This window comes from Euprymna scolopes, chromosome 35 (assembly GCF_053919585.1).
Source record: "Euprymna scolopes isolate OS-2025 chromosome 35, ASM5391958v1, whole genome shotgun sequence".
NCBI classification, from domain to species: Eukaryota; Metazoa; Mollusca; class Cephalopoda; order Sepiida; family Sepiolidae; genus Euprymna; species Euprymna scolopes.
This window is the reverse complement of record NC_136516.1, coordinates 87366156-87391997: the sequence shown is the minus strand read 5'-3', so window position 1 is coordinate 87391997 and position 25842 is coordinate 87366156. Positions and strand designations below refer to the sequence as shown.

At 33.6% G+C, this 25842-nt stretch overlaps 1 protein-coding gene across 3 annotated transcripts in view; it reads left to right on the top strand.

Moving 5' to 3' along the window:
* Positions 1 to 25842, top strand: part of LOC145259979 (PHD finger protein 14-like) — a 132095-nt gene that overhangs the window by 41857 nt on the left and 64396 nt on the right. For all 3 annotated transcript variants that reach the window (XM_080117972.1, XM_080117971.1, XM_080117973.1), the window contains exons 3-9: positions 1691 to 1962; positions 5126 to 5223; positions 10045 to 10100; positions 13725 to 13825; positions 18084 to 18139; positions 23399 to 23510; positions 24317 to 24411. In XM_080117972.1, the coding sequence (XP_079974098.1) occupies positions 1691 to 1962; positions 5126 to 5223; positions 10045 to 10100; positions 13725 to 13825; positions 18084 to 18139; positions 23399 to 23510; positions 24317 to 24411 (790 nt within the window). The remainder of the gene's footprint in view (positions 1 to 1690; positions 1963 to 5125; positions 5224 to 10044; positions 10101 to 13724; positions 13826 to 18083; positions 18140 to 23398; positions 23511 to 24316; positions 24412 to 25842) is intronic.

The following is a 25842-nucleotide window of genomic DNA, read 5'->3' as shown; positions in this document are numbered from 1 at the left end:
TTTATGTATGTAAAATTAGTATTTATCAAAAATCAGATTGATTTCATGAAAAATATATTTTGAATAAAAAATTATATGAATTTCTACAAAAAACTTGGTAAATTCTGTTTTTATTATTTTTAGTTAGACTTTTTGACAAGTATATTTTAAGTCGCCAGACATTTTTTTTGAAAGATTTATACTAGCAGAAAGGGAGACAATCCAAAATTAATGCTTATTTTCTAACCAAACTTTCTGGTAATTCCAAACAAGTTCAAAAAGTAACAAAGTATCACAACAGAAAAATTAAATAACAAAACGTACCAATCGGTACGGACCCGACTATGGAAGATCAGATAATGAATAAATGTGGATTTATAAGAACAAAGAATCCAACCTTGATCGCCCTTCGGGGCCCGTGGCGCAGTCGATAGAGACGTTGAATCTCTACGGTTCCAGATGAACATTGTCTGAAGATAGCGGTTTCAATCCCACCCAAAGCGTGCCAGAGGTGATTGGTCAAAAATGTGGTGAGACGACGACAACTACGGATGGCAGTGATGGCTGAGAATGCAGTTAGGAAATTCGAAGTTCGTATCCGTCGCGGTTACCACCTGACGAAGGCCAGAGGAAGTTGGCCGAAACGTTGTGAACCAATAAAAACAAACAAACAACAACTAATAAAGATGAGACTAATAGTCCGAAATAAAAATAAAATAAAAACAAAACATTTATTTGATTTAATTGAAAGTGTTAAAAATTTAGCTGCAGTATTTTAAAATAAATTATATTTAAAATTTATAATATTGTAGGTTTCAAAATAATTATTTTCGAAATAATATTTTCTTATTATGCACAAAAAAAGTATAACATTCAGTTTGGTATATTATGAAATGAATGAATGTATTTTTTCATTTTTTTTATAACTTATAGTATTAAATTTGGATTGTTTTCCTTTTCTGCTAGTATAACTCTTCCAAAAATGAAATAAAAAAAAAAGTATTTTTGATGAATTAAAGTGCACTTGTGCTGAGTTTGTTATCTTTTCATTTTATTTAATGTTTATGAAACACATTTTAAACATGGTATATCTGGATTTGTGAAGGCATTCACAAACTGCCTCCAAGTGAATTTACAGCATCCTAAGTTAATCCATCATATCTATTTATAGCTGACTCCTCAGAATATTGCAGCCAGTTATGGTTCTATCTTTGAACACCAAAGATGTACGGGCCAGCTACATCGCAAACCAATTTTTCTGTTGACCTTCCCCCTTCTTGCGTCGTTTCAGTAATTGGAGAGGAGAAAGGGGATTTTGCATTATTTTCAGTGGCCTGGTAACTTGATTCCCTTATCTTACCTCGCATTTCATGAACAATGTTTCTGACAAAAGGGGAAGAATTGCTGTTTTCTGGATCGTAATCCATCCATCTAACACTTATTGTTGCAGAGTTTTAAACCTTGAAGCGTTTTTTTTTTTTTAATTTTTTGCTCCTTATATTAAATGGCTTAATTCCTTATCTGAAGTGATTTCCATAAAGAAAAGAAAAGGGACTTGCCTTGTAAATTTTGGAACAGTAGCATGAAGAATCCAAAGAGTTGCAATAATCAATCTTCATCTTAAAAATTCAAAAATATAGACTGTTGATGTACATGGTTTTTTATTTTTATTTTTTGTGCTTGTTGTCATTTGTGATTTCCATCTTTTTAGGCTCGGATTCTGGTAGTGATATATCCATAAAGGAAGAAGAGGAAGATGGCGATTCGGATAAAAGTGTTTCTGGTTCTGAGCTGAAATATCCAGGTGCTGCTCACGAGCCAAGTGATGATGATGAGGATGATGATGATGAAGACGACGAGGAAGATGATTCTGCGACACTTAGTTCCCTCTTAGGCATACCGTCTGCTGAGAAATTAAAGCCCACTAACGCCCATCTTTTTACAGAAAAATCCTTCCATAAGTGTCCAGATTCACAAATTGATGTAAGTTTCTTTTTCTCTTGTTATCGCTTTGGCTAGCATGTTACCTTTTTATTTATTTTTAGAGATGCGTCTACACATCTGCTTAAGAAGCTATGTCTGTACGTCTCGCTTGACATTAAACATGCAGATTTTTTACAAAGGTGTTGCCGCTTATCAAGACCCAGAGAACACTCGAGGATAAGAATTAATGAGCATATGGTAGTCATGGGGACAATAACATAATAATAGTTAGTAATGGAAATTTGGTAAGTTGGATTACTTAAGGGGACGGCTCCTCAAGAACTTGTTTACTTTGGACTTGAAGACGACTATATGGTAGTTAGCTGGAAAGCAGGCAAATGAAAGCGTTCCACAGATGTGCAGTTCTAGGAAAGAAGCTTTACTCATGGAATCTATTTAGGTTCAGGCACAGATAAAGAGGAGGAAATTATTAAGTGGTTTCAGCTAAATGAGTGTTTTTCGTGAAAGTTTGGCGGGGGGGGGGGGGGTACAATAGATTAGAGCTCAGACGAGCAGTTGCCAAGTAGCGACTGGCTAGCAAAATCTCTTCTGTTAGGAAAGAGGTTGTAGGGAAGAGAAAAAGGCATCTCCTACTTAGCTATGTAGGAACGAATGGACACTATTTTTTTGTTCCCTGACAAAGGAGAAATTGAACCTCACTCCGTTTGTCTGTTTGTTTGCACTTTTCTCAATAACTACCCCTTGGATTTTAAAAAAATTTTGCACAAACATTAGTCATGGTGAAAGTAAAAAAAATCATTTTTTTTTTTTATTGGAGGGGGACCCCGCATGCTCGGGGGTTTTTTTTTTTTTGATGCACTCAAACATTTTTTTTTAAAGAAATTCGATTTGTCACACCTAAGTTTGGAAAAATATTCTTAGGTTCATTACTACAAAAGGCTCTGTTTGCTTGTCTGTCCTTTAAGTTTGAAATGAAATTTTCTTTGGTCACTAATGCTTTTTTTGGTATGTTATGCTTATAATATGTAGTTTTCTTCATTTCCTCATGTTGCTAATAGTCTTAGTCCAATGAGCTCTCCACCTAAAGACAAAGGTTTTGCTATCTTAGCTATGTGCCCTTACAGAATTCTTCTCCATAACATTGTTACATGTTTGAGTATGGGGGTATTAAGCATGCAACATATATTAAAAAAAACAACTCCCCCCCCCCAAAAAAAAAACCCCAAAACCCAGAGTTTAAAGAAAAGTAAGATGTGTTTATTGTACATAACAAAGGAACAAAAATATTTTAAAATGATCTAAGGGAGATAAGCAAGTTCTTAATTCAGACTAGTTTACATTTAGAAGACTGTGTTATTGTTCTTTGGTTAGAGAGAAGGTCAAAAAAATCTTTATAATTACCAAATGTTTAGTTTTTCTTTGAGAGTGCTTGTAGTTGATTCTTTTTATAAAATTCCTTTAAACCGGATTTGGATCCCAGGAGATATAGGTTGGAGTTAATCTAGTCAGCGGCTGACAGCCTAGACTCATAAGGACTCAAACTGGCTCTCTAACTGAAGAATTGATGCTATCGGTGTTCTTTTATAGTTTTAGCGAATGGAAATTTCCAGAAATGCTCCAAATGGAACATCGCAACTTAGAACATTCCAGAAGTTCTCGAAAAAGAACATTTTTATATTCTAATTTTAATGTAATGTTTTTAATAGTAATAATTATACATCTTTAATATTGTAAGAAATTGTAATATAATACTTAATACTTTCATGAGGAAAATGTGTTAGGATATGATGTTATGGAAGGACATTTTCCTCATAAAAGTATTAAGTATTATATTACAATTTCTTACAATATTAAAGATGTATAATAAAGATGTATAATTACTATTATTAAAATCATTACATTAAAATTAGAATATACCTTACTCCAGAAGGTATCTCGCTCTCAACGCAATCCTCTACCTGTATAAGAGCCAAATACATCCTAAAATGAAGTACTGTTGCTACATCTAGGCAGGAACTGCTCGAAGCACCATATCCTCCCAGACAGTTCAAAACTGGCATCAAAACCCAGTAGATGATGCCCTTTTCTCCTTTCTGCAGCCTCTTTCCCACAGAAGAGACATTGCGAGCCTTTCTCTGCTCAATGGTTTTTTCATGGCAAGTGCTCATCTGAGCTCTAATCTATGGTCCCTCTCTGCCAAACTTTTACAAAAAGCGCTCGTCTGGCTACAACCACTATCAAAAATTTCTCCCACTCTCTATGTGTGCTTAAATCTCAATACCAATTTCATGAACAAAGCTTCTTTTGTGGAAGTCTGTACTACAAGCCTGCTTTCCAGATGACTGCAACAAGTTCAATGTAAACATCTTCTTGCTGAGCTGTTCTTTTAAATAATCAAATTCTACCTAATATTCACCACTAACAATCACTACGCTGTTGTCTCAGTGACCACTGTATAATCATTAGCACTTATCCCCGAGTGGCCTTCAGACCCTGATTAGTGGTGACTCCCATATAAAAAACAAAAAAACACTAGTTTAAATAATCCAAACAATGCAAACTTATATGGTTCCGATTTTTTTTTTTATAGTTCTTGATAAGGAGGCAAAAAGAGTGGTTTGTGTACACTGGTCTTTCATGGGATTAAATTCAAATCATAATATCACAAATGATTCTATAATGAACAGGGGTATTGGCATACAGAAACTATTAATTCCTTGCAGAAGACTATGAAAACGAATATGTATGCATATGTGTGTAGCAGAAGATAGTGGAAGAAATTAGGATTCTTTGTAGTTGATTTAACTGTAGATATTTTGTTTACAAGGAGGCAATGTATAGAATGATACAAATTACACCTATCAGTGTTAGTCCGGTATTACTTGAGGTTGTGTGTCACAAATATAACAGAATCAATATATTTTCCATCTTAATTTATGCAGGTTGAAAGTCATCCCCTTGGCGACCACCCATGTCTGTCTCTTCCCGTTCTCGCATTTCTAGGCAGGTTAATAGAGAGGCGGTAACTCTGCCTGAAATAGACAAGGCGTTTTCTCCCCTTCATCATATTCTATCATCCTAACAGATTTCATTGTATACAAGTGGGGATTTCACCCAAATTGTGGGTTCATGCCTTCCTATACAGTATCACAGTAACTTAAATGGCACCAAGACCATGATGTAATGTTTCAATTTCTTTCAGCCTCTTCAAACTCCGATAACACCGTCAGCCACTCCTATCCCTACCAAAGCTGGTCAGATTAAAGTGCTTATCTGCTGTGTATGTTTAGGTGATATAAGGTAAGTATACATTTTATTTACTACTGTGCCCATGCCATTCTCCCCCCCCCTCTCCGGAATATCGAACAAACTTTCAAGATAGTAATTGTCTGTATTTTTGAGATGAGGTGTTTTCATTGATTAAGATTGTCGGACTGACTTCCTCATCTTGGTTGTTATTGTCACAATGTTTCGGCCGTTTTGCCCTCCAGCCTTCGTCAGGTGAACCGTTTGTTAGGAGTCTCGAACCCAACCCTTTATTATTATTACGGGGGTACCGTGTTCGGACTCCAGCTAGGCTTTGGGACATAGTTGCTGATTCTCTGTTTTCAATGTTACTTTTTTTTTTTTTTTTTTTTTTTAATAATTATGTAATAATAATAAAGGGTTGGGTTCGAGACTCCTAACAAACGGTTCACCTGACGAAGGCCGGAGGGCAAAACGGCCGAAACGTTGTGACAATAACAACCAAGATGAGGAAGTCAGTCCGACAATCTCAATCAATGAAACTTTCAAGAATTTATATTTCTACTTACTGTACCTACCTTGGACTGTTCAGAGATGTTTTTACTTTCATATTGTTTATTAATTGAAAACAAATTTTTGATTATTGTACAGAATCTCCCCCCCACCCCACCCCCATATTAAAAAAAATACAAAAATAAAGAAAAATCTCTATATACATACCTGTGATGTAATGAAAATATCATATTGCAAAAAAAAAACAAATAAATTGATTTCCGTTTGATGTTATGGGTGGTAGTTAATGTTCCCAGATGTTTGTCGATCTGTCAAGCTGCATCTCACCACAGATCTTCCAGTGGAGGTACTTACATACTTTATTGCGATGGGCAGTGTAAAGTGTTTTATTTTTATAAAGAAAATTATTTTTTAAGCGATTAATGGGAATTTGTAGGCATTACATAATAAAACTTGTGAATTTTATGTGGTTATCTCCTTTTGTTTTTAGATGAATTTCAAAATGGCAGACAAGACAGTCGCTCTGCTGTTGCTCATAAAATGGTTTTCTTTTATAGAAATAAAACTTCTCTATCGATTTGTGATTTTTGGAATATGATATTTTCGCTTCATTATGAGTATGTACATCATACAGATTTTTTTATTTTTGTAAATATAAGTGGAATTCTGAGCAAGAACACAAAATATCTTATATATAACTTTTTTTTTTTTTTTTAATTTAAATTTAACTGGTACCATATTGTTTAGTTGTTAAATCATTAGTTTTACTTACTGACATGTGTTGGATAGCTTTTAGAAATTGACTTCTAAATTTATTATCTCTAGTCAGATTTTGAAAATCATTTCTTTAACTGAGGCAAAACATTTTATGTCTGATGTCCTTCCTAATGCTGGTAATTTTGCATTGGCATCTTCTAGTAGATTACATAAATAACCAAAAGATGCTGAAACGATGACTACCAGATGATTAAGTCAAAACACTACATCACCTTGAGAAAGCCATGCATAATGTGTGGAGGTAAGGGATGAGAGGGGGGGGGGGCTCACATTATTTGAAAGAAAGATAATCATTGTTTGTTGACATAGCATGTTGAAAATCATTTTTGGTTTAAAAATATTTCTTGATTTAATCAATTTCACGATTTCATTGAAAATTGTCTTCTGACATCTGATTGGATCATTGCTGCTAGATGCCGAATGTGAAGTTGCCAGAAATTGGGTTATAAACTGTAATATTATCCAATATTTAATAGCTCAAATGGCCTACATGAAAATAGAAAAAGGGTTTATTACTTTTTTTTCTTTTTTTTTTCTTCTTCAATTTTATTTCGTTCAAGCTGGGGATGGGGGCCTCCTGTTTGATGCCAGATATTCACCCGCTATCTCATATATTACAACCGAGAGATCTTTTTTAAGATTTTAACCATTCCTTTTAAGTGCATTTGCTTTAATCTCTCTTGCTCTTGGTTCACTGTGTATATTTGTCATTTAGGTTTTGAAATTATTTTTCTCAAGTGCAGTTGCTCCTTTAATTATTGGAATGATGGAGATCTTCCTAAGATTCCAGTCTTTTCGTGTCATAAATAAGAACTTTGGTGTTTCGTTAGCTTTTCCCTCTCAGCACTGTTTAACCCAGCATCATTGGAGAGGCTTTTCTTTTTTTTTTTTAACTTTGGTTAGTTTTGAGATCAAGGGCCTCTGTCCTGGGGCTAACACTTGATGTTATTACGATTTGAACTTATATCCGAGAGCTCTTTGAAGAATAGACGTTTGTTTTTATGGCTGCTATCTGTATCTCATTACAGGTTTGTTTTCCAGGGATTGTTTCCAAGTATTTAGATTTTTTTCATTAGGTTAGTTGCTCCTATCACAAGTGGTATAATGTGTATTTCTTTCAGAGACCATGTTGTGTTTAAACTATTTTTTTAGGTCTTGATATTTTGTTATTTTTTCACATTCGGCTCTATTAAGGCCATAGTTATTTGGGATAGTGACATCAATAACGAGTGCAATTCTTTTGGGCTTATTCCATGTTACAATGTCTGGTTTAATGGCCTTTCATGTATCTGCTCACCTGCATTTCTTTGTCATAGAGCATTTTTTTTTTTTTTTAATTATTTTACTTCAATAAGTTTTAAGAGATCAAGGGACTCCCTCCTAGAGCTAACATTTGATTCTGTTATGATTTAAATTTATATTATGATTCAAATTTATATCCAAGGGCTCTTTTCAGAATATATACTGTTCCCTTTATGGTTGCTATTTGTCTTCGTTACAGCTCGGTCTTCCAGGGATTGCTTCTAAGTATTTCTGAAGATTCTTTTTTATTAAGCCAGTTGCTCCTATCACAACCGATATAATGTTTATTTCTTTCAGAGACCATGTCGTTTTCAGATCATTTTTTTAGATCCTGATATTTTGTCTTTTCCCGTTCAGCTCTGTTACGGCCAAAATCATTCGGGACTGTGACATCGATAATGAGCGCAGTTCTTTCGGGCTTGTTCCGTATTACAATATCTGGCTTGATGGCCTTGTCTATTATGTATCTGACCGTCTGTATGTCTTTGTCATAGAACATGGTCACTTTTCCGTTTGATGTTATGGGTGGTGGTTCATATTCCCAGATGTTTGTCGATCTGTCAAGCTGCATCTCACCACAGATCTTCCAGTGGAGGTACTTACATACTTTGTTGTGACGGGCAGTGTAAAGGCCATCTGCCAATAAGATTGAGCATGCAGACATTAGATGGCTTGGACTTTCAATTGTTTATAGGCCAGTCATTTTTTTAAAATCCATTTGTGAGTAAGCTCTGATCTTGCCCGGCTACAATGAGTCTTTCCTCATCAAGTGGAAGTCTCCCACTCTTGAACCATTGGAGTGAAGCAGCCTTGTCTGTGTACGCCTGGTTCAGCTCGTCTAGGAACTTCCCTGCTCGCTTATTTTGTTTCCATCCTTGTTTTCTTGTTTCTATCGCCATTTTGGTGTATTTTTTTCATTCTTGCAATCGTGTACATCGACAGTGTTCTCCGGTATGACTCCTCCAAAGTTTTCAGCAAGCTTTGTGATTGAGGTTTGTTGAGAAAGATGACCATGATGGTCTTTCACCATTTCCATTGTCATGTCCGTTGAAATTTTAATATATTGACCCATGCTTACTAGAGTGGTTTGATATGCATGGTTGAATTAAGTGATTCTTTTCGTGGTAGGTATATCCTGTTCATGCAGTGATTTCAGTATGTTACCTTATGTAGGGATAGTTGTTTCCTGGTCTTTGTATCCAACCTGTTTGTTATATTGAGGCCAGTCTATAATACCAAAACCGTACGTGATCACAGGTATTGCAAGCTGATTTATAGCCATAATTTTGCTTTTTAGGGTTAGTTCAGATTTGAGGATCTTTTTCAGATGTACTGTATATTCCTGTTCTGCCCTACGTCTCATTTTTTCATGTTCCACATTTATGTTTTCTTCAATGCCGAGGTATTTGTATGTGGAATCCTCTCCCAAATCTTCAATGAGGCTGTCATTGATCCGAAGATGTTCGGATGTTTTTTTTTTTTTGTTTTTTTTTTGGCCCCCTTTTTTTATTGTGCATTTAGCACATTTGTCAAATCCAAACTCCATGCAGATATCCTCTGAGAACGTTTTCACAATTTCTATCAGGGAGACGAGGTGTTTTTTTTCTGTCTCTGCGTAGTTTTAGATCGTCCATGAAGAGTAAATAATTCCCTCTTTACTTCCATCTTTTCTTCTGCCCCTACTGAGATTGTACCCAGCATCTCATTTTTTTTTTTAGAAACTTGCTGAGTGGATCGATTGCAAGGCAAAATAGTAGTGGTTATAGGCTATCTCCTTGAAATATGCCCAAGTGCCTGTAAGTGTACAATGCACTATGTACTTATAAGTTGGATAACTGGCTTGTAATGTATATGGGGAATGGCTCAGCTGTACTTGTACTATTATCATACTCATTGAAGCTAGCATAATTATTGGTGATATACTACTTGGGGATAGTTCATGGTATAAGGAAGAGTTTCAGTACTTTTTCTACAACAGCATGATTGTACGGATTGTTTGTAATTTTTTTTTACATAGTGGTCACCACTTATCAAGGCCCGGAAGCCACTCAGGGATAAGGGTTATTGCAAACACTGGGATAAGCAGAAAAACATTTTGTTATTTTGGGAATTTCCTTTTAGATTAATTGCATAATGCACAACCAAGCTTGTAGTCTTGTTTACCTTACGAGTAAGAGATGGGGTATACAGAATCTTACCTAACCATATAAATTATTGAACGTTGTTAGTCGATTAGAAAACTAATATCCTTTTTTTGTTTTTGTTTTTTTTTTGTGTCTAAAGTGAAGAAGATGATGAAATTGTTGAATGTGATAATTGTGGAGTATCTGTTCATGAAGGTAAGCTGTTCTTTTATTTTTATAGCAGGAATTTGTTTTATTTAAATAATGGACAAAATTGAGTTAAAACAACACTTTTCCTGGTTTTAAGTTGTATTAAAATATCTTCTTTTTTTTTTTTTTTTTTTTTGCAAGCAAACTAAAGCTACAAAGACTGATATTGTAAAAACAGAAAGAACATACTGTAAGGAATAAAAAAAACAAACAAAATGGACAAAAATTGGCTAGGCAGAATCAAATATCGGATATGATGCTATTTGGGTCTAAATTATAAAATCCAAAATAACTTTGTATTTTTTTAAAATTTATTTTTTATGTAAATCTCTCCAGACAAGAAATGAAGCCACTTGATGTAAGGAGCTAACAAAAATGAAAGCTGATTATTGCAAAGACAGGAGATGCCTACTGATTGTAGTTTTGAAAAGACCGAGACTATAGATAGGAGGAAAACAGTCAGCAGAATGAATTTCACCAGCTTGCTGTTCTTAGAAAGAAGCTATTGTAATATAATGTAATATTACAATAAGATACCAAAATGGCTAAATGATGGAGACCATTAGACAAAACGAACTGGAACAAAGGAAGCAGAGAATAGATCAGATAATTCTGAAGAACATCTGCCATCATAGTATTTATGAAAAAGACTGAGATCAGCAACACCACGTCTGTAAGAGGTTGCAGAGAAGAATAATGTGTGGCATCAACCAAATTAAACGTTTTTTTACACAAGAATCACCACTTATCAAGGCCCGGAGGCCACTCGAGGATAAGAGTTAATGGGTATACATTAGTCAATGTGATTATAGCGCAGTAAACATAAGTAGTGGGAATTTTGTAAATTGGATTACTTAGGGGGACAGTTCATCAAGAACTTGTTTACATTGGACTTGAAGACAGATTGTAGTCAGCTGGAAAGCAGGCAATCGGAAGAGAGTTCCACAGGCGTGCAGTTCTAAGAAAGAAGCTTTGTTTGGGGAATCTATATTTGGGTCTTGGCACAGACAAGGAGTGTGGGGAATTATTGATAGTGGTTTTGGCTAGACGAGTGTTTTTTGTGAAAGTTTGGAGAGGGGTGACCATAGATTGAAGCTCAGATGAGCACTTGCCATGAAAATAACAATAAAGCAGAGATAGGCTCGCAACGTCTCTTCTGGGGGAAAGAGGTTGCAGGGAAGAGAAAAGGGCATCCTCCACTAAGCTACAAAGTCTATTTTGAACTCTGTCAAGACAGGATAAGCTGCTTCTAGCAGCTCCTGCCCAGATGTGACAACAGTACTCCATCGTTGGTCGTACCTGGCTTTTATATAGGTAGAGAATTGCATCAGGAGTGAGATATCTACTGGAACGGTTGAAGGGTCCCACCATTTTTCCAGCGACCTTGGCAATGGATTTGATATACGTGTTCCATTTCGGGTCAGGGGAATGTTGCTGCAATTCATCAAGAACCCTCAAATGGGACAGATATTCACCAGCCCAAATATGACAGCAATACTTCATACATGGTCTTATAGTAGATTTGCAGAGATAAAGAATAACTTTAGGTGTGAGATAGTGTTTATAGCGATAGAGAGAACAAATTTTATGAGAACCAGAAAGAGCAATGCATCTAAGATAAAGAAAAATTTGATGAGAAAGACCAATAAGTTTTAGAGTCGCTTTCTCGTCATGAGCAGAGTCGCTTTCTCATCATGAGCAGAGACGTCCTTAAAAATCTTGGTAAGAAAAGTGATACACCATATCATCATCTATTTTATTGTGTATCCAATCTTCTATTCACATTCCATTGTCTAAGATTCTTGTTGACCGTTTGCATCCAAATCTTCTTGCATTGTCCAACTTAAGAAAACTTGGATGCAGACCATCAACAAGAACTGTGGAATACGAATGGAATCCATCCTATAGATCATGAGATTGCAAGTCATCAAAAAATGTCAGAATCTCACCATGGGAAATAAGAGGATCAAATTGATAATATGTTATCTTATCAGATTTTATAACATTGAGCTAAATACCATTGTACCTGACACTTCGATAATTGGTTCGGACTAACAATTTTTTGCACTTGTCAGCCATGTAAAAACAAAAATAAATAAAAATCTGTATAATATATGTACCCATGACTAAATGAAAATATCGTACACCAAAAATCATGTGAGTTGATAAAGTAGTTTTATTTTTATAAAGAAAATCATTTTTAAGCCAATTTGAGTTTTTTCCAATGCCCATCTTTCCTCCCATGAAAATCTTGCAAAAGTTTGAATTATTTGGAGTTATTTCCCTTTTCCTTCAGACTGTTCTCAAGATGGCGTTGTGCAATTGCTGCTAGTTGCTTAGCCATAAATATTTTATTTAAAAATAAACTACTTGATCAATTTATGAGATTTTTTGTGTACAAGATTTCCTTTCTGTCATTGGTGCATTTTCTTTATTTTTTCCTTTTATGGGGAGGAATTCTGGATAAGCACCACCTCTCCCCTTTGCCAGCATTTTTTTATTTTTTATTTTTTTTTTTACACAATACCAAAATCTCTGACTTCAGTTTGTGTGCAAAAAAAAAAAATCCCGATTGCTATGATAGCGAAAATTTTGTATATAATAATCTAAGGGAGATAAATCATTGTAGTTTAAAATATAAAGTGTCTTCCTTAGATTATTTTAATTATTGAGTATTTTTTTTTTCTTCTGTTTTTTTAATTTAAAAATTTACAACCGGTGAATGCCGGACAATTTAAGTCTCCGATGTTTCTCTTTCAGTAAATGACAGATTAGTTTTCAATATATGAACATTTAACAGGTCTGTTTCAAAAACTAATCTGATTAAAATGTATCGGGGGGGGGGTGTAAATTTGTATGAATCGACATGATACAATTTTTTGTCTGTCCTGATTCTATTGGTGTTGGTTTCTCTTAATAGTTTCAAGAATTGTGTACGTATGTGATGAACAAGATAACATTCATAAAAAGTGTTGCTATAAAGCTGACAGGATTCAAACTTAAGCAACAAAACTGAGAAATATTATGAGAATGGTAGTTTGTATGTGATTGGATTTTAGACATTTTCTGAAACCCAAATTATATCATAAAAGAAAGATTTTAGAAATAAGTTTTAGTATCATTATACACTGATTTTTATTTTTGTAAAGAGATATAAAATTTGTACAAAACCGTTTCTTTGGGGAAATTTTATGTACCTTGGAACGGGTATTTTTATAACATTCCTTTGTGTGTGTAATATGTATGTATATATATACACACACATAGTATCTCACAGAAATGTAAAAATATACTTCCATTTCAAATGATAAAAAACTTTTATTCATGAAAATAGAGTTAAATAAAATAGCTCAAATACAGAAGACAAATGTAATTGAAGAATCATGTTCACAAATGTTCAAATTGATTACCATTGTTGTCCAGACAATGCTGATAACAGTTGAAGTGTGAGTACATTTTTGAGATACTCTGTGTATATATTAAAACTTTTTGGATTCTTTCTGAATTGTATATCTTTGATTATGAAAGTTTATTAAAAAAATTTTTTTTTTTTTAACTGCACGTGTAGCACCTGCTTTTTATTAACTTATTATAAAACTATTTGAATGTAATCTATTTTGATGTATTCAGGTTGTTATGGGATCAGTGATAATCAATCGGCAGCCAGTACAGAATCTTCAGCAAGTACCGAACCTTGGTTTTGTGATGCCTGCAAAGCAGGGGTCAAACCGGTAAGTCGGATCCAATTCATTTTGAAATTTCATAATTTTTTTTTTTTTTTTTTTTTTTACTTTGGTTTCTATCTTATCAACATTTTTTTTTTAACTAGAAGACACCCTGCATTATCCAGGAATGTAAGTAGTCCTTATATATAGGTGAATGAACGCACACACAAGCACACACACAAATACCTCCCTTGGAATCATTAAATTCACAGTCCTTTCTGCAATCTAATCATATTTGATACAAATAAACGAGTTTGTCTCTGACTTGTCCAGCAAATTTTAGTCATAAATTTCCAACAATACTTGTTTTGTCACTACCCATCCATTATTACACCTCATCTTTACAAGTCGTATCCAGGTGTGCTTATTATTGACTGACCATAAAACAAGCAATGTTGATCAATCATGATTGAAACTTAGGATAAGTCATTTATAGACTGAAGTTTTATTGGTACCACAGGCATTTTAGTATATTTTGGCTGGATTGGAATGCAATTTGATTAAGGGCAGGTTTTTATGTTTTAATGTATATAGATTAAAGTATTTTTAACTTCTTGATGTTGGTTTTATAGCATATTATTTTTGTGTTGCTGACAAGAATTTCTCTAACTTTAGAAGCTGGAGCAGTTATCTTTTTAATTTTATAAATGTTGTAATATTACACTTGATCCTGTATTATGCATGGTAAGACGATGTGACAGGGCAATTGTGTGTGTGTGTGTGTGTGTGTGTGTGTGTATATATATATATATATATATATATATTATTAGCAATACACATGGTCAATAAAACGTTTTGGATAATCAGATTTCAAGGGGTTTCTGCTAAAATAGTCATGTTTTAAAAACCAAAGCACTTTAAGTCTTCAAAATACCACCGTTTTGTTCGGAAATGAATATACTTTCAAATAAATTAGTAAACAATAACATATATTATATATTTTTAGAGTTTTAAGCAAATAAAGTGATAAAAATGTGAACATCATAAAACAATTTTCGGTAAGATTTTGTAACACCCCCCCCCCCCCGATTTGTAAACACTCATACCGTGTTTCTGTTAAGAATTTTTTAATGAAATTTGAAAATTAGCCAAAAGAGATGCCATTTTTAATAATTTCGAGTGTCCGAAATTCATTTGACCACTCGTTTTTTTGTTAAAAAAAAGATTTCAAAATGACGAGTATGGAAAATTTTGAAAAATTTTTCTTCGGACACTCACTATTAAATAAAACAATCTTTTTTCTATGTTTATTCATTAAAAAGATGATTGGACAGAGTTTTCTCTAGTGGTACATAGCAATTTAAAAACATAATATCCAAAAAAATCGTTATGAATTTGAATCAAGACTTTTGTAGTATTAGTAATAGTATCAGCAGCAGCGACAAGCATGGCGTAAATAGACATTTTGTTTTTGTTGTTCATTTTTATTCCAGATCGATTTTTTTTTTTTTTTTTTTTTTTTTGAAAATCTGGTTATAAAAAAAATTTCTTACATGTTTTACATCAACCATATAAATATTTTAAAAAATTGGGTAGTATTAAATTTTAAAATATTTGAACAAGCGGAGACGTAAAATACAATTGTTTTGGTTTACGTGTACGAACGGTACACCATCGGTACACACTTCTAATTTTCGTCCTTTGAAAAATGTTTTCAGTGAATTATTATCGAATGGAAACTAATCTACCAGATTATTAAAAAAAAATAAAATGAAAAAAATCAATATTTAAATATTTGTAGGAGGTGCTCAGTTAAAAAATAAAAACCGTAGAAAAATGAAATGTAATTAAAAATCAAAATAACATTAATTCAAATTTTTTAACAATTTGTCAGCTTTAGCAAAAACTTGTTTCTTTTTTTTATATTTAAATAGGTGGGACAAAAATACTTGATATTTTTCCAAACATGTTTATGTTAGAGGGATGTCACTTTTTTTAAATAACATTTATTTTTGTCTGTTTGTCATAATTCTTGTAAAGTTTCACAACGGATATCAAACACCCTTGTAAAAAAACCAAAAAAAAAACCTCGCTTAATTCTATGTCTAATCCTAGTTAAGAGTGGCAAACCTCCTCCTAAAACCTTTAGCCTTAACAATAACGCTAAGTACAAGTGGCAGAGCTCCCCACTAAACAAACTTCCTCTGAGCTCATATAAGCGTTAAAAAAAAAAAAAGCATAAAAAACATTTAAAGAAAAGTGCACATGATTAATCTCCCATAAAAAAAATAAATTGGTCAACTGTCCTAAAATGCTAGGATCGTCTTGAAATGATGAATTATTTTACATTTATGTGAAACCAACCCTCACTCTAAATTCTAAAATTGTTTTTGTTTTTTTTCTATCGAGTCTTCAGGATGTTCACACATAATTTTCCTTAGCCCTATCATTAACCCAAAGTCAGAGTGGCAACCCCCCTACCTTCTCATAATTGCACAAAGATCCTCTTAAAACCTCGCATAATCGCCTTTTAGAAAAAAAAAAAAAAAAAAAAAACACCCAGGATTTATCTATCATAGGAAAAAGGGGGGGGGGGTAGCTGCCCTAAAACACTCAAATGATTCAAAATGGGAAATCATTTTATATTAAATTCTAAAATAATTTTTGTTTATCTTTTATTAAAGTTTTTTAAGTTGTTCACATGCAATTGTCTATAAAGGTAGAATCACATATTTTGGAGAGGTGGTCAGATGGGGAGGGGTAACAGAAGGTATTAATCTACAATAATACCAAAAAATATTGCAATATATTCATTTTTAACCAATTCTAGATTTTGATTTCAGTTTTTGGCGCATAGAATGCATTACAATTCAACTTTGAGTTTTCTAACTTCTTTCCTTTTAATGCATACATGGCATTTTTAAGCAATCGTAGCATATTTGTGCATTTACTACAGATTATTTGGAAACCATTCATTTCTGGAGATTTTCAGCAGCATATTCCTTACACAAAAATACACAAATACACTTATATGGCAAATTTCATTGCTTAGTCTTGCGTTTTAACAAAGATATAGCATTTTTACTGAAAAAGTAGGGTAAAAAATGTGACAAAACGCATATCGTCTTAAAGAGGGGAAATATCCAAACGCGCAAGGCATAAAAATAGTCATAACTTCCTTGATTTTAATTGGATTTTAAAAATTTTAAAAAGATTCTTTCTTAGATTATCAAGCTCTTTCTATATATACCAATATTGAAATATTTTAAGCCATTTAAATTTTTTCATGTGTATTGCTATATATATATATATATATATATATATATATATATATAGCAATTGACTGATCACATATAATGATAGAAGATGTATCGAGACACAGGAATGGGTATGTTTGATCTGGCAGAACGGTGGTTCATTAAAATTGTGGGGGTCTGCGTTCGTGCCTGGTCCATAAAGTATGGAAATAAAACATTTAAAAATGAAAAAAAGAAAACGTTTACAAGTGTTTTTGATATAGATGTACATAATACTTTGATAAGTATGTTTTAACTTAGAGATGGTATAATAAAATTGTGGGGTCTGCGTTCGCACCTGGCCTCCATAGAATGGAAATCGGCACAAACTTTAATAAAGACTTTTCATATCTATCTGCGTAAGTATACTTTGATAATTATGTTTCAGTTTGAAGAAAAATGATATAATAAAATTATGGGGTGTTCATTCGCGCCTGACCTCCATAGAATGGAAATATATCTCAAAGTTTAACAAGGTTGTTTAATATAGATCCACAGAATATTGTGATAAGTGTTTCAGTGTGAACAGGTATGGTATTATAAATTATGGGGTTTATCTATTTTATTTTTACTTTCATCATATTTTGCTTTGGTTTTGATACCCCCAAATTCGAAGCTATCTCTTTACAACCCTTCCTTTTCATAACCTATAATACTTTCATAAATCAGAGTCCATTTTCTGTAGGCTGTTTTTGAACCCGGTCAATGATGGGTACTTTTGCTAGTATATAAATAAAATGTTACTAGGAATCACCAGCTACTAATACCAAAGGTCATGGTTACATGAAGGTAAAGGTTATTCAAATTGTTAGATGATGAGCAATACTTTTATTAGTGAAATATAATGAGATGGCCAAAATGTGAACAAAATAATGTTGGAATAACAAATTTTTACACAAATAACATAATTATTTACATTAAAGTAATAAAGTATATTGAAGCAGATTACATAATTTGTTCAATTTTATTGTTTATTTCTGCTTATTTTTTATTTTGTTTTTCTGATAAAATATTTTTTTCTCTTTTAGAGTTGTGAATTATGTCCAAATTATGGTGGAATTTTTAAAGAAACTGATGCTGGAAAGTAAGTAATATAGCGTCTGTCTTGCTCTCTATATATGAAAGTATGACCATGTTAAAGAAAAATTGTATTAGACAGAAAGGTTCAGTCATAGAAAAAAAATTGAATAAAAATGGCATTTAAAATTATTATTTTGTAAAATTTTTTAGATAAGGATTGATAATTTATATTATTTGGATAAGTTTAACTACTGATCACATCTTTATTCTCACCAGAGTTTTAATTTAAACTCCAACCTTATGAGGCCACTTTTTTTCTTTTCTTTTTTCTTTTCTGTTCTTTTTTCTTTTCTTTTCTTTTTTTTCTCTTTTTTTTTTTGTATTTGTAGTCTTCAGACTACTCCTCTTCCTATTTTGAGTGTTTCTTTGAATGTTTTGGTTGATGTAACCTCAGACTTTCTTCAGGGGTATATTGTCAAACTCAGGGAATCTTTTTGTCGAATCTGGGAATCAGCACAGGATTTTGTATGGATACTTTATTTAATCCATGATGGTTGCATGTTCTTGTTCGGTCGGTCATGACCAAATATAAATTCTAAGTAATTCAGAATTGTATTTTGAGTGTTGCTCACACTGATGATTGAACCTTCAACCTCAAGAACAGTGTAACGTTACAACTGAATTTTATTAAGTACTTTATCCTCTATGCCATGGGTCCTTATAGATCCTCAGTTCAAGAGAAATTTCTACAGTTTGATAAGATACACCTGAAGAAAGTTAGAGGTTACCAAAAAGTTGTGAAAATAAAGATGAGAAAAGTAGTCCGATAAATCCAAATAATATGAATAATCAATTCTCCATTTTTTTGTAATTCAGAAAAGGCAGACTTTTTTTTTTTTTTTTTTTTTTTTTTTCAAATAATTTGATTTCTGTCTTGACTTTATTTTATTTCTCTTTTTCATTTTTTTCTTCTCTTTCTCTCCCCATTTTGTCATATTTTGTCTTACTTCTTTTCCCTTCTTCTGGAAATGTTAATTTTGCCAAGCTTCAAATTATCTATGATGAGGAAAATAGGGGAGGTAGAATACTTTGATTCATCAAAAAATTAGTTCCTGCCTCCTCTTCCCTCCCTCACATATACTATGGGTTTTTTCTTTCTTTCTTTTTTTTTTTTTTTTTTATTCATATTTCTTGAACCAAAGATTTGTTTCGGGGTTTTTTGGGGGTTTTTTTTAGGTAAGGATTGATGTGTATTTATTTGGATAATTCTGACTACTATTCTCATCTTGTATGGTATTCTCACAACCTTCAACCTTCAGACAAAACAATTAAACTGGACATGTTTAATCCTTCATTCTGATAAGGTATAAAGTTCCTAAAACCTGCTAATCTCCTCAGCAAAATATAACAAATGAAACAAAGTTATATACCCTATACTCCAATAAAAACCTTTTTATTTATTTATTTATTTTTTATTTATTTATTTATTTATTTTTTTTTTTTTTGGCATTAAATGACCCTCAGAGGTTGAAATGCTGTTAAACAAAACAAAATTTTACTCACTTAACCTTCAGGTACATCTTGTATTAGTGAAATCCTTATGTTGAACTCTGAAATCTATAGAGAAGTCCAAACAAAGTCGTCTATCCTCAATATAGGTGATATTAAGAATACAATTACAAATTATTTCTATCTAATCATGACTGATGGAATGAGAACAAGCTACCTCTAGATTAAGCAAATTGTTTCATTTAGAATTCCATATAAATTCCCAAGTTTAATCAAGGACGTAGCCAGCCATACTGTCTGTGCTTTTTGGACAGCCCCTTTGGGGAGAAGTGAACCAAAATTTTTCCCCTAATTTAAAGCGCCAGTAGGACAGCCAGAGATAGGCAGGCAGGCATTTGCTTTGTCATAAATAATTTGTCTGCTATAGTATTTGTATCGTTTCGTTTCATTTTTTGGTTTGCTTCGTATATCTACAAGTATGGAATTACATCCAGAATGTGGCAAAAGGCACAAAGGCTTAACAATGAAACCTGAAAAGTTATAATTAGGGAAACCCAAAAATTGGATTTATTAATCTTGAATGTTCCAATACATTGGTAAACACTGTATGGTTTTCGAGCTGAATAAACATGTTACATTGAATAAAAACACAAAAAATATATCCAGTTTGGTAGAAAAGTAACTTATCTTGCCTTTGATAACATTTATTTGTTATATATTTGTTTTTTGACAACTTTTTCGAATCTATGTGTACAGTAATACAAACCCGATTTCTCCAATCTGTTTTTGTTTTACTTTACTTCAGTCGAAGTTCTCAGAAATCAAGTGGCGCATAACCTGGGGCTAACACTGGAAGTCTATGAGATACATAGATATTCGAATGTTCCATTTAAGTTCTTTATTTCTCAAACACTGAGTTAATAAAGAAGTTGAGAACATAATTTTCCTCTCCCCAATTGACCATTTTCATATATTGTATTATATCTTTTATTTTGGTCTATATGTACAGGCATTTAAAATTGTTGTAGCTCTTGGAAATTCAGTGTGTTATTACTGTACATCTTCTGAGGTGACTGACCAATTTTTATGATTCCAGGTTTAAATGAACAACTACAGCAGGAATTAGAATGCACGTCATAGTCTGTTTTTCTGCGAAGCCATTTTGTTCGCAATGTTTATGTAGTGCGTAATAAGATGTGGCATTCAAGAAAGTATTTTTCTCTTGTGAAATGTTTTGCTTATTGGCTGAGCAGTTCTCATCTATCTCTATATATATATATATATATATATATATATATAAAAGTGAAAATGTGTGTGTGTGTTTATGTCTGCCAAAAACTTTCGACAGACACAACCAAACTTGACAAATTTGGTATCATATTGAAGCTCCAACCTTCGGACGAAAAATATCAAAATTTTGGCCCCAACGGTCAACTCTAAGCTGGTCATCTGGCCGTTTTTCTGCATGGAGCAATTCTCATCTATAAATATAAAAGCGAAAATGTATGTATGTATGTATGTGTGTTCACTTTTTCTGTATGTCTACAAAAGGCTTTTTTCAGAGAAGCGGTTGGTCGCCTAACTACTTTTTAAAACTTTTTATATCACATGTAAATATATATCACATGTATCTCAAGAGTTAACAACGGAGCTCGCCTGTCTATTCAATTTGCTCGACTTCGGAAAGATAAAGATTCAACAGTTTTCGCTCACCGCATGTGGGTTAGGCCTTTTCCTATAATAAAAGCGACACTAATTCTTGCGTTATTTTTCCGGTCTCGATCGTCAGAAATGTCCGAAAGCAATGAGCTTTACTCAATGTGGAAATATTATTTTCTTATATCAGAAAGACAATTGCTATTCAATTTCGACAAGTGGAGCTGTTTCCCCCTACCCCCAACGTCTTGGGGGGGGGGGGGGGGAAGCATTCCCGCACTAAATGCAATGCTACCCCGCAGTCAAAAGTTGACCTCATTAAGTCATTAAAACGTGCACCTGCTAATTTAAGTAATTAAATAAATTCAAACGTGTTTCCGTTAGCATCTCGCGGTGGCCCAATGGTTAACGTCGCACTCTTTTTTTTTCACACTTTAATTTCCCACTTTGCCTCAAGGGTTCGGGTGCGATCCTCATACTTACCTACCAAAACATTTTTATTTTACCCCCCCCCCCCTGGAGTTTTGATTTACCCAAAACCACACACACCTCCAAACACCTGGGCAACACCGGGTACCCCTCGCTAGTCTATATATATAAAAGGCAAAATGTGTGTGTGTTTGTATGTGTCTCAAAAACTTTTGACAGAGGCGATGGTACCTGACCAAACCGGTATCGTTTTAAACCTCAACCCTTTGGACAACATATCGAAAAATTGGCCAAAAACACTAATTCCTTCACCCTCAACTGGGCGGTTTTCTACAGGAAGGGGTCTTTTAATTTTTTTGTATCGCCATTTTTGCAAGTCGTCGTATCGGTTTCATTGACTTATTTTCAACATTGCGAACTTTCAGTCGGACGATGGAGCATCGGTAACACGTCAAATTTTCTTTCACTTTCTTTTCCGCCTTCCTGTCACGGGTTCAAGTCTGCCTGCCTACTACCACTTTTTTTTTTTTTTTTTTTTAAACACTTCTCTACAAATGGGCTGCCGACTGTTGTTTTAATTTCTCCCCTCGCCCCCCCCCTCCTCGCTACTACCACTTTTTTTTTTTTTTTTTTTTAATACCTTTGCCTTTGCGTCACGAGTTAGAGCCTGCCTACTAACACATTTTTTCTTTTTTCACACACCTCCAAACGGCCGGACAACGTCGGGCACCCATGCTAATGATTTTTAAAATCTGAAACCTGCAGTAAAAACAGGTTCGTCACCATTAAGAGATCTCTGAGAGATGTATTTTATGATTCTTTTCATTCACGCAAGAATTCTCAAATATTTGCTCATCAACTTAAAGTATTGATATGTTTTAATGGATAACGTCATAAAATTATAACAACATCCACACTGCACAGAGACGAGATGATAAGATTCGTAGAGTTTCAGAAGTGCATAAATATAACATTTAATACTACTAAGGCTAAGCTTCTTTCCTTTAACAATTACAAGAAAGCCTTCTCAACCACTGGTTGCCATGACTAATAACACCCTACCTGAGAACTCCTGCTTTAAACTTATCAGTTTAACATTCACAGACAACATGAATTGGAACAAGTATGTTGAGAACATTGTCAAGGCTGCTGCAAAGAAGGTGGGCTCTTTCTACTGTGCTAGAAAATTACTAACATCAGAGATCATCCTATATCTTTACAAAGTTACAATTCGCTCATGCATGGAATATTGTTGCCACATCTTGGCTAGTGCATTCACCACTAGTCTCCCTCTCTCTCTCTCTCTCTGACAAGGCACAAAAGGTCTCACATGTAATAGATCCCACACTATCAGCCAAGCTACAATCTCTGTCTGATCACTGCAATGTCACATCCCTGTGTCTGACAAGCAGCAAAATCCCACCCCATTAACTGTTGAGTTTCCTAGATTCCAGAAAGCCTTCTACGCTAATAGTTTCTTCTCTTGGACTGCTAGGATTTGGAATTCCATCCTTGTTTCCTGCTTCCCTGACTGTACTGACGCATAGAAGTTTGTAATGTGAACATACATATCGCTGCTCAACTCCCAATAGTCCCCTGTTAGATACGATCCCAGATAGTAGCCCTTACATTCCAAGTAACAATATGCCTTGTTTGGGGTGAGAAAGTAAAAAAAAAAAAAAAAAAAAGGTGAAATGTCATTCAATAATTTTTATTTTTTTCATTGTAGGTGGGTTCATTTGGTATGTGCACTCTATACCCCTGGAGTAGCCTTTGGAGATGTGGATCGACTAAGTGCTGTAACTTTATTTGAAATGCCCTACGCTAGATGGGGAGCGAAAGTAAGTAATGAAAGGTATTTTAAAATTTGTGATAATTGTTGATTTGCTTTCGGACCTTTTTTATGGATATCGTTACTATCTTATTTAGAGTTTGCTCTATTTTTTCCCTCTCTTTTCTCTTTTTTTTTTTTTGCTTCTTCTTTTCACTATTTCATTTCTCTCTTTCCTCTCTCTTTTTCCCTTTTTCTCTCTCCTTCCTCTTTCTCCTTTTTCTATCGTCTTTTTCCCCCTTTTCTATCGTCTTTTTCCCCCCTTTTCTATCATCTTTTTCCCCCCTTTTCTATCGTCTTTTTTCCCCCTTTTCTATCGTCTTTTTCCCCCCTTTTCTATCGTCTTTTTCCCCCCTTTTCTATCGTCTTTTTCCCCCCTTTTCTATCGTCTTTTTCCCCCCTTTTCTATCGTCTTTTTCCCCCCTTTTCTATCGTCTTTTTCCCCCCTTTTCTATCGTCTTTTTCCCCCCTTTTCTATCGTCTTTTTCCCCCCTTTTCTATCGTCTTTTTCCCCCCTTTTCTATCGTCTTTTTCCCCCCTTTTCTATCGTCTTTTTCCCCCCTTTTCTATTGTCTTTTTCCCTTTTTCTTTTTCTTTCCCCCTTTTTCTCTCTTCTCTCCATTTTCTTTTTCTATGCCATATCCGAACTCTTTAAATCCATGAAATAACGCTGTTTGGTAAGCTATGAATCCACGACTTGTTTGTTAAATAATCAATGAATTTTATGATATCCATTCGCTATATATACATAACACTTTTGTGACTAATAAATTAATTTTTCAGAGCATTTTTTACCCCCATTTTCTTTTCCTCTAGGAATGTTCATTATGTGAAGATAGCCGATTTAGCCGAACTGGTGTTTGTATAAGCTGTGATGCTGGTATGTGCAGAGCCTATTTCCATGTAACTTGGTGAGTTCTTTTTATTTTTTTATTTAAAAACATTTTTTTATTTACATTTGTAAACAAATACTTGATAGAAAAAAAAGGAAGCCAAACCACTTTATCTGTTATGCGGATTTGTAGATCTGAAAGGAGATGCACCTCCGCAAAATATGAAATGCAGATCATTAGATTCAAGAAAATTAAAAGGAAGGCCGGATCCTTTCTCAAAAGTTTTGATGTCACCAAGATAATCGATAAAATGCAACAAAATGATTATGAATAACAGCACAAGTTAGTTTAAAAGATACAATGTTTATTTGCAGGAAAGAAATGGGTAGTTTTGCAGTTTATCAACGATGCTGAAATCGCATTATTATTTAGAAATCCATGCTTAACACGAGGAGGGGTAGTGTTAACTATTCTGTATTTTCACCTAACAATTTGATAAACAAAATTACAGTAAAATTTGAATTCATATTGAAAATCCTATCTAAAAATTATCATGGTCACTAAATTGCAGAAATACCAAGAAATGTACAACAAAAAATATTGGATTTTTTTTTTTCTTTTTTTTTTTAACTTATAGTCACCACAAACAAAGCCATTGAGATCAAGGTCAAAAACTGGACAAATTAAAATATCATATTAAAGCTGTGCCCCACAGTAAAAAATATATAGTAAAAATATATATTGTTTTTAAGTGTTGCTTTTATTTTTAACTCTGAAGTTAAGTTGAAATATAAAGTTTGGGTGTTTATTTATATTTGCACATATAATGAAAATTTTAAAGAAAATGCAGCAAAAGTCTTTATCTTGTATGTACTTGTCATGGAACAAAAATGACGTGTTCTAAAAATAACATAATTTGATCAAATTATTTTTTTTTTATTTCATTTTTTTTTTTTATCTAAGAAAATCAAATTTTATGACTAAGTGAAACATAATTTTTAGTTGGCGATGTTTGCTCCAGCATAAATAAGGGGGAGACAATTCAATTCAAACTATTGAGATCAAAATCAACCATGAATAAACTTAGTACAGGGTGGGCCAAAATAAGGGTCCTATATATATATATATATATATGATTATATTTAAAGATAGGACCCTTATTTTGGCCCACCCTGTATTAGAATCGTTCAGAATCGTAAATTTTTATTTTCTTGGTTGCAATTGCTATCTTTACATCAACCCTCTGATCCTCATCTGGCATCAATTGAAATGGATGGCACTCATCTTGGGGAGGCTCTATGTTTTGACAAGCTCCTGGGCTTGACCTTTACTCCAGATCTGAAATGGACCACGTACATCAAATTTGTTGCCAAGGTTGCTGGAAAAATGGTGGGCTCCTTCTACTGCTCCTATCTCACTGCTGATGCAATTCTCTATCTACATAAAAGCCAAGTACGTCTAAGGATAGAGTAATGTTGCCACATCTGGGCAGGAGCTGCTAGAAGCAGC